Below are 10,258 nucleotides of genomic sequence, written 5' to 3' on the forward strand. Positions count from 1 at the left end.
TAGATGTTGGTAGATTTTTCTACAAACTTGGTCAAACTTAAAGAAGTTTGACTTAGGACCAACCTAAAACATCAAATATTTTGGAACGGAGGGAGTAGTAGTCTTGTTCCGTGTTTTCTAGAGACAGATTGATAATTACGATTTGTTTCTAGCTAATAGATTTAGCAGATTAGTTGCATTTTTCTTTTTTCAAGATTCAAGATGTATTTTGTGATGAAAACATATTTTTTGTGCCACGTAACATGTTTCTTGATCAATGGAAGCATCATTTTTCTAGTACGTTGGAAATATATTTGTTCGCTAGATGGAAACAGTTTTCGTGACCAATATTAACGTTTTTTCTTTGCAATGGTAATATTTTCAAGTACTTTGGAAACAAGTTTTTCTGTGTGTAACAGAGTCAAATTGTATGATTTTTTTGCTTTGGTTGAAACAATATAGCAGACACTGATAGTGGTTGAAACAAAAAATTACTACAAGAAGCAAAATGAATAAGATACAACTTCACTAAAAGAAACAAAAGTACATGTGAGTGAAGCACATACAAGGTAGTGATTTTAGAAGAACGAGTGTAGAAATAAAGGAAGCACATGGTGGTAGTGGTTGAAGTAAAAATTTACTGCCATAGAAACATGCGTGAGAAATATAAGTAGGCTTCGTGGCTGGCACGAAGCAACATTCTTGGGCAATGGAAGCTTAGAAAGTTGATTTTACAAAGGCATGCTTGCCGGGCAACATTTGGGGTCAAAAAATTTGTGGTTTGCGAATCAGTTTAATAAAAACAAATTTAGGTTGAGCGCGCTCATAACATCTTTGAAATGAAGTACCGCGAAACAACTTTTCAATACACTGTGTGTAGGATTGGTTTACCGGAGGGAAGAGTTTACCAGAAATAACGGGGCAATTATGCGATATTTCTTCTTATCTTGTCAATTTTATTATGAATGCCTTTTTTTGTTGTCATTTTGTTGGTTTTGAGGTTTTACTGTTGTGTCATTTATGACACTAACTACCGTACACCGCTAGGACGTGCTTTAACCATTGGATATTTATATTTGAATTTGGCCTAGTGATGATTCATTTCGTGAGTATCCAAAGAATCGATGGTGATCTTAAGTAGCATACGGTCCTTGACATTTATGGTTACACTTATTGGGGTGAACTTTGTAAACTATAGCCCCAGAGAAGGAGGTAGTTCTTTTTAGGATCTTGAGACATTGATGTACGTGTATATGTGCCTACCACCTCTCCTACATTACCAGCAATACTAGAAGCAGCACACACAGTTCGTCATGAGGGCATTCAAAAAACGTTACATCGGCTTCGGGCTGATTTCCATGTACCACAGGCCCGCAAGTTGGTTAAGGAGTTTGTGCAGATTTGTGTGAGATGTCAATGCCACAAATGGGATCATTTACACCCTGCAGGCCTGTTGCAGCCATTGCCAGTCCCACAACAAATATGGGACGGCATATCTATGGATTTTGTGGAGGGGTTCCCGCGTGTGCACGGCGTGTGCACGGCAAATCGGTCATACTTACAGTAGTGGACAGTTTCTCTAAATACAAACACTTTATTCCTTTGGCACACCCTTATCCTCTACTTCCGTAGCAAGAGTATTCTTTGATGAGGTGGTTCTTGCACGGGATGCCAACATTGATTGTCAGTGATCGACTGATCGTGATCCAATTTTCACTAGCCGCTTTTGAGAGGGACTCTTTCAGTTGGCTGGTGCACAGCTTAAAAAAGGCTCAGCTTTTCATCCCCAGTCTGATGGTCAGACAAGAGGCCGTGAACAAAGTGATTGCTATGTACTTACGCTGCCTTTCAGGTGATCGGCCCCGACAATGGCTTGCATGGGCCACTGTTTTTGAGTCGCGACTAGACTAGTCTAAGTCGACGAGTCGCACTGCCAGGGTTGACTCAAACCCCTCGACTAGTCGAGACTAGTCGCGACTAGTCGATTGGCCAGGCTCGACTCGTCACTAGTTGCTACCCCATAACGACTCATCGACTCGAAAACCTTGGCATGGGCTGAGTATTGCTATAATACTTCATATCATTCCCCCTTAAGGAGACACCTTTCAAGGTGGTTTACGGGTGTGACCCTCCATCTTTGCACTCTTATGAGCCAGGCTGTGCCAAACTAACTGCAGTGGATTCTCTTCTCCAAGACCATGATGAATTTCTTGTTGTTATTAGGATTGATTCCTGCAGGCACAACAATACTATAAGAGACAATATTGACAGTCCCCGTCGAGGGCTCGGCTTTGAGATTGGACAATGGGTTTGGTTGCGTTTACATCATAGTCAGGTGGCATCTTTGGCAATCAAGGCTCACTCTAAGCTAGCTCCCCAATTCTGTGGATCATACCAAGTCATAGAACAGATTGGTTCAGTAGCATCGTCTCAAACTTCCAGAGAAAGCTCGGATTCATGATGTCTTTCATGTTAGCTTATTGAAGCCTTACCATGGGGAGGCTCCTGCAGTTCCGCCACCATTGCTTCTGCTTCACAATGGTCGGGTGTGTCCTGTTCCATAGAAGGCCCTCAAATCTCGCGTGACTCAGGGGTAAACTGCAAATTCTCATCTAATGGCAGGGGCTACCAGCTACTGGAGCTTCTTGGGAAGAGGCTGGGGAATTACAGAAGATATATCCACAATTCCAGCTCAAGGACGAGCTGCTTCTCAAGGAAGGGAGAGATGTCATGTGGGGATCTACGTATCAGAGGAGGAAACATGCATCCAGACCTCCAGCTTAAAAGGCTAAGGAATCCTAGTACTAGTTGGCTGCAGCACGAGTCCATGTCCCACAAGTGTCTTAGTAGTTGCACGTTCAGTTTAGGGAAGAGTCTTAGTCCAACTTTGCCTTTGAGTCCTAGGTGTAAGGTCAACCCTATATAATGAGGCAGCCATCGTTATTATTTTTGGCGAATACTCTAGGCGTGTATCATTGCATTGATAGGGGAAAGAAACATTAGTTAGGCAGCCCACAAACAACGTACACAACTAGGAGATGATGTGGGTGCCAATGAGCAGATAGAAGGGGGGATGCTCAGCCCCAGATACAAGAGATTATGTTACAGGTAAAATGGTGTCTAAGCCTTTGGTGCCAGCCCATGTCCAATGCCACGCCTCCTCTTTGACAGTCTTGATGATCTTGTGAGTTATTATGAGTCAAGTCAAGAAGTCTAATCCCCAATCATGATCTCTCCGTTTCTGCCTGACGTAATTCTGTGCCCTGTCCCCTGCACCTCTCCTGCTACCATGGCTCCACCAACAGGGGGATGCACGGGTCCTAGTCCCCAGCCTCCTACCTATCACAATCATCGTCTACGCTCAACCCATGCTCGTGGCACATGTTGTTTTCTTTTTTGCCCTTATCTGATTAGTGCACTTATTTCCTAATATTTTTGTATTAGCACATCAGGTTGCACGCCCCTTGAATGTGACCAAACGATCAACTATGTTCCAATGAGGCTCAGTAGTTCCAGCCAAGATGAAGGCCTTTAATTCAGATAGCTCCTCGTCACTATCCCCTTGCTGCCGCAAGTTCTCAAAGAGGGGAAACTGTGGACTGGAGATGGCGCATAGATCGGCTGTTCTTTCGTCAGCATTGCAACATGATAAAGCATCTGCCACAATGTTCTGGTGACCAGGGCGAAATTCGACACATAAATCAAATCAGAGGAGCTTGCTCACCCAATGATGCTGTGGAATAGTTGACAGACGTTGATCCAACAACAAATTCAAACTATAATGATCTGTGCGAACAAGAAAGGATCTTTCCCATAAATATGGCCGCCAATGACACACAGCCTGCATTAAGCCAATGAGCTCACGTTCATAAGCAGCAAGATGCATGTGTTGAGGAGCAATCTGTTTACTGAAGAAAGCCACAGGACCATTTCCTTGATGTAACCAATTGGATGTAACACATTCTACCACAAAGTCCAAGCTGAAATCAGGCAATTGTAGCACAGGAGATGATACAAGAGCCTTTTTCAGAACATGGAACGATGTTTCTGCTTTGTTCATCCAAGCAAATCCCGCCTTCAATAACATTGTAAGGGGAGCCGCAAGTGTACCAAAATCCTTGATGAAGCGGTGGTAATACCCAGCCAGACCTAAAAATCCATGCAACACAGAGCGAGGAAATGGCTGTGTTATGAAAGCAACTTATCTCTATTGAAGGCCCAAGGGGCATATATACATTACACATGACTTGGGATACAAGGAAAGTAAACATGGCCTAATAGAACTCTTAGACCAATACTAATATTTGCCAACACCACCCCTCAAATGCAAAGCGTATGCAATGGCAATGCATTTGAAGTGTAACACTAAAAAAAATGATAATCCAAATCCGCGTCTTGAGAGTGTCGTCGTAGCATGAAGAGTCTTCAAAACCTGTCGAGTCAAGCCAAAGGGAAGAACGGAGAGATGGCACATCAGAGGAAGACACCACATCACTTGAAGATACAAGAGAAGTTTCAAGAGAAGATGAGTTGTCAAAAAAGTGGGCACATCAAGAGAATAAAGCATTGCGCAGAGAATCATAGCCTACTACAACCGAGGACGAAAGAAGCGCGGTGGCTAAGGCACAATGGGCGTAGGTTGATAATGCAAAAAGAGTCCAAAAAATCCTACAAAAAACAACAAGGGCAAGTAGGCCACAAAAGTTGTATAGAAAGGATTAGGACCAGAGAAAGGCTGACAGACAAAAGTATGGTGGACTCGCATGGCATGAGAAACACTAGATATCAACGGATTTGGTGGATGCAGCGGAAAATATAGACTAGAAAGCAATTATACTAGAGAGTAGCGGAAGAAACATGATTTTTCTATATGATGCCTCACGGGAAACAGAGGAGCCAGCAATCTCACATATTATAGGAGTCCAAAACTGGGCTTGAAGCGGCAGCAGGCCAAGCAGGAGAAATCCATGGTGGACAACACCGTCAAGGAATCAGTTCGTGGCTGGGTAAGCAGAGCAGTAGCAGCAGGAGAGCAGCACACGTTGGGGCAGCGGGGATGTGAGAAGCCAGGGCGAGGTGAGCGTCGGCACGCGGAAACCGGCGCGGGGAGCAGCGGGGCCCGTGACCTGGAAGTCGACGGCGGCGTTCATTCTGGGAGGGAGTAGCGGCGAGTGCAGGCAGCTGATCCAAGAGTCTTGCGCGGCGAGGCTGGGTGGGGCGACACCACAGGGAGGCGTCGGGAGCCAGCGGTAGGCATGGCCGACTCGAGCTGAAGAAGAAGCGGGTGGACGTCTGGGGCAGCGGCTTGGTGATTGAGGGGCGGCGTCCTCCTGGGGATGGTGGTGACGGCGGACGATCTGGACTGCAACTTGGCGATCTGATCTGGAGCCTGCCGTGCGTTGACCCGGGGCAGAGGCACCCCTCATGTGCAGCGACCAACGAAGACTGAAAAGAAAATTTGATCGGAGGACAAGCTGCAACTCCGGAGGGGACCTAAAACCTAGGCTCTGATACCATGTTATGAAAACAACTTATCTCTATTGATGGCCCAAGGGGCATATATATATTACACATGACTTGGGTTCAAGGAAAGTAAACATGGCCTAATAGAACTCTTAGACCAATACTAATACTTCCCAACATCGGTCACTACCTGAACCTTTAGTTGGTCCATAGCGACACCTTCACTGTTGATGACGTAGCCTAGATAAATCACTGAGGAGACACCGAATAAGCATTTGGGCCGTTTGAGAAACAAGTGATGATCTCAGAAGAAAGCAGAGCACAGATCTGACATGCCTCAAGTGGTCTGACCAAGAAGTGGTATAAATCAAAATATCATCAAAAATGACCAAGACAAACAGGCAGAGGAAAGGGCGTAAGATGTCATTCATGAGAGCCGAATGTTGTTGGGGCGTTATCAATCCAAAAGGCATGACCATGAACTCAAACAATCCTTGGTGGGTCCTAAAAGCCGTCTTTTCCCCATCGGCAGGGTTCATACGCGCTTGATACCCTGATTGTAAATCCAATTTGGTGAAAAAGAGAGTGGGGAGTGATGTCATCTGGGCCTAGCACTTCAGGCGCAGAAACAGGGAGGGTCCCAAATCTGCTTAGAGATAGGCTTTATCTTTAGTTTGCTGGTATATCAAATTAGTTAAGTATTCCCATCGATAACCATCGTGTTAGTTGGAAAGTTGAGTTATTGTATCAGCCGGCCCTATATATAAAGGGACCTAGGCCTAGTACGTGTGCATCAGAGAATCAATAAAGAAGAAAAGAGGAAGACTTGCCTCCAGTTATCCCCAAATCCTAACTTCCCTGCACCCACGGCACACAAGGATCTGCACGGCTACGTTTTCCGGAGCCTGGGCCGTGACAGTATCACTACCCCTTGTTAGCTATTTTATGTTCTATTAGCAACTAGCTGGAGGAAAATTCTGCAATTTTGAAGCAATTTCCTCAAATTAAACCTGTCTATCATCTATATTGTAGTTATATATAGTTGCTTGACTCCATACTAACATTACTAAGATTGGGTACATAACTTCAGAATTTTGAAATCTCAACTGATTCTCAAATTACTATTGTTCTTAGGTTGGCAGTATCAACCATCACCTCCAACTATACAATGCTTTCTAGAGAAAGCACTGATACGCATCACGAAGCTCGACCGGAAGGAGCTTTGTTTGGTTGGTGCAGGAAGGACAGATACAGGTGTTCATGCACAGGGTCAGGTTTAATTATCTTATTACACTGGAACACGGTCTCAAATGTACTTGTATATCCTTCATTGTTGGTAGGCTTAAAAATGCTGTGATAACACGTCATATGTTGTTTTGCAGGTGGCACATTTCACCACGCCGTTTGCCTACCATTGTCTCGACAGCTTTCATTCTGCAATCAATGGGCTTCTGCCTCCTGATATCCGAGTTAGAGAAATTAGCGCAGCTTGTCCAGAATTCCATGCTCGCACATCCACAAAGAGCAAAATATATCATTACAAGATCTATAACGAAGCAGTTATGGACCCCTTCCATACTAATTATGCTTACCACAGTGCACATAAACTTAATCCACATGCTATGCAGGAGGCTGCAAATCATTTTGTTGGAGTACATGACTTCACATCTTTCGCTAATGCAGTACATAATGATCGTGTGCGCAGTCCAATAAAGAAGATATCACGCTTTGATGTTACTAAGATGGTGATTTATTATCCCACGAGTTTGATTTTCTACTACCCTTACGAGTTCAGTATCACCTGCTTGATTTGTGTTTTGTTTGACCTGACATTTTCTGGTTGCCGTACAGGATGCTATCATACAACTCGAGGTTGAAGGCACTGGCTTTTTGTACAGACAAGTGAGGAACATGGTAATTTTGATCTCTTGTTTAATCATGTGCCTAAGTTAAGTTATTTTTGCATGTCACATCACCTGAACAGAATTAAAGAGCTGTGAGTAGTACGGTAGTAGGGGCCTGGTACCTTTTGCTTGCCTTTGTTGATTCATGTGCTAGCCCTTGCATGGAACAAACTGAGTGTAACACAACCTCCTAACAATTTTTCATATAATCTTACCATATAAGCATTGAAGAACTTATCATGACCCTTTTACTTTTGAAAATGTTGTATGTATTAATTAAGATAACACAGAGTCATTACAATCATGCCGCACCAGGTCCAACACGGAGGTCGGAGCTGACTGCGCGTATACACCACTACACGCCCTTCTCTACTGAACCTAGCTAAACCAACTTGCCGTGATCCTTAATAAGCATGGAACGTGGTATATGGCTGCATGTGATACAAGCGCCTTAGCCAACTCATGGGAACAATTGTCATTCTTTTACTTTTTACCTTGTCCCTAAAAATAGAATAATCGATGAAGCATAACAGCAGTTCATTCAACTGGGTTACTTTATCATAGATCGAATGTACAATGGGTATCTAATGATTGGATCATATGCCCAACTTACGCACTAGTATTTGCAGCTTTTGCGAGGGAGAAGATTATATTTATCTCACTAACTCAACAGGAAATATCTTTAGGGAATTGACTACCAGACACTTTTCTTTCTTGAAAAGGGGTTTGTACCCCCGGCCTCTGCAGCGATTGATGCACAAAACGCTTTTATTACAAAGTTATAGAATGTAGTAAGATAATGTAAACAGGACATACACATCAAACAATAGATATTGCGCAAGGCACTTAACATTACTAATCCTATTGCTAAGCCGACACCTAAATTGGCTGAATATAGTCCATGCGACCATCTCCAAGTGGCTGCACGCAGAGTCCAGATGCTCCCGAGCCTCCGATAGTATGCTGAAGCAAACATTTATTTTTAATCTCTAGATCTTCCACCCTGATCTTTTGGCTGGCAAATAATGCTCCACTTTGTGAGCTGATATTTGCGTTTATGCTCATCCGATTGCTAAAAGAAACTGGATTTGTGTTAGTCCAATCTTAAAAGACGTTGCTCCCTAAGCACCATCGCCACCATCTCGTCTGATGTTGGGGGAGCAATGCCACCACACGTCACTGGTCGCCTGCGCCGCTGGCCCCGCCGCCACTGCCTCTCCACCGGCCGCCCACACCACTGCCGCCTTGCTGCCACACCACGCCGACCACCAACGCCGCACCCGCCGCTATCCGTCATCTGCCAGTAGCGCCACCGCAGCATCACCGCCTTGCCGGTACACATCAGTGGCCGCCTGCAACGCCACCACCGGCTGCTAGACGTTCACGCCGCCCCACCGTGCCGCCGGTTGCCGGAGCTCCGCCGGTGTCTTTGTGCACACTAGAGGGAAAGATATAAAGAGATTAGCCACTGACATGTGGGACACATATGTCAGGCTTAGTTTAGGGAGAGGTTTATAGGGGAACTGCTACAGCCGCACACCTGTGAAACCCAATAAAATTATTGGGAGAGCCTCCAAACGCACTTATAGGGGAAGGTTTTTGAGGGAACTTCTGAGTTCTAAGGCCCTCTTTTGTTAAGACCGGTGGCTGAGAGCGCAAGAGTAGAGCTATATTTGAGCTTATAAAGTGGTAGCCTTCTTTTGTGGCGGAGATAATTTATTTTCACGTAATGTTATTGCAAACATCGGTTGCTATGCTAGGTTATTTCGGACTTGATATCTTGCTGTACTATATTTTACCTGCGATCATCATCACTCTCCCCCCACGCTCGAAATCCCTGATGTTTGTGCCACAGAACAACTCGATAATATGTTGGCAATGCAGGTAGCTTTGCTAATTCAAGTTGGAAGGGAGGGACTGCCTCCTGAAATCGTCCCGGGAATCATTGCGGCAAAGGACCGCAAAGAACTTGCGAAGGTGGCCTTGTCAGCACCACCACATGGATTGTATCTCATGTCAGTTAACTATGACAAAGAAATCTTGAAGCCTCCTGTGGGTTCCCCTCCGGTGAGCTTTGGAAGGACTCATCAGATCAGTAGATGCAAACTTCTGTTTTACTAGCACAAATATCCGTGCGTTGCAACGGGAGAAAATTTTATATTTATTAATATAAAACACATCCCTTGTTCATTAAAATTGTACATGCAGATCCCATGCGTTGCAATGGTAATAAATTTGAGCTTGTGTGGTATTCGAGAGTTTACCTGCCGTCGTGCATAGTACATTTGCTCGTGCCTCGTGTTAGAATACAACTTGTGTTAGGGTTATGACTCATACATGGTTTGTAATAATGCTAGGTCAGGGGTGGCTTAGCTCTTATATATACTTCTTATACCGGCACAATATTGTATCAACAATTATTCAATACAATTCTTTTCTTTTGAGGGTACGCCAATGGCGTACCTTAACTTTATAGAAAGAAGAAAATATGTACAAGAGATTACACATCGCTAGTTAGGAGTCACAAACCGACCCTAACCAAGCCTCCACACCACTCCCTAGCTCTACTCGACTACTATGATCGGTTGTCCTCCGAAAGCTCCTGATTTGGCCCAGGTCCTCAGCTCATTAAAGATAGAGTCTAATGTGTCCCATTCGTTCTTGATTATGCCCGTGCCGAAGACCCTTACATTCCTTTGCTTCCATATCGTCCAACAGATTAGCATCACGAGGGTGTCAAAGCCTTTCCGAGACTGCTTATCTATTCGCTTTCTCGTATCCGTCCACCACTGCACTAATCTTGAGTCATTTGTTGGGCAAAGGCCGGTCGTCAAACCCATCCTAGTAGTGCAGTGGAATCACACTTGCCGCGAGAACACGCACTGCAGCAAAATGTGGTCAACTGTATTCTC

The 10,258-nt window shown here is 44.5% G+C and overlaps 1 protein-coding gene across 3 annotated transcripts in view; it reads left to right on the top strand.

Moving 5' to 3' along the window:
* The window catches only part of LOC119266224 (tRNA pseudouridine synthase A 1-like), an 11,475-nt gene extending 1,750 nt beyond the window's left edge, over nt 1-9,725 (top strand). For 2 of the 3 annotated variants that reach the window (XM_037547767.1, XM_037547768.1), the window contains 4 exons: nt 6,577-6,716; nt 6,825-7,187; nt 7,294-7,356; nt 9,231-9,725. In XM_037547767.1, the coding sequence (XP_037403664.1) occupies nt 6,577-6,716; nt 6,825-7,187; nt 7,294-7,356; nt 9,231-9,467 (803 nt within the window). In that variant the 3' untranslated portion in view covers nt 9,468-9,725. Of the gene's footprint in view, nt 1-6,574; nt 6,717-6,824; nt 7,188-7,293; nt 7,357-9,230 lie in introns of those variants that run through there. The other variant, XM_037547770.1, reaches the window with a different exon arrangement.
* Nucleotides 9,726-10,258: the final 533 nt, after the last annotated feature.

This window comes from Triticum dicoccoides, chromosome 1A (assembly GCF_002162155.2).
Source record: "Triticum dicoccoides isolate Atlit2015 ecotype Zavitan chromosome 1A, WEW_v2.0, whole genome shotgun sequence".
Classification (NCBI taxonomy): Eukaryota; Viridiplantae; Streptophyta; class Magnoliopsida; order Poales; family Poaceae; genus Triticum; species Triticum dicoccoides.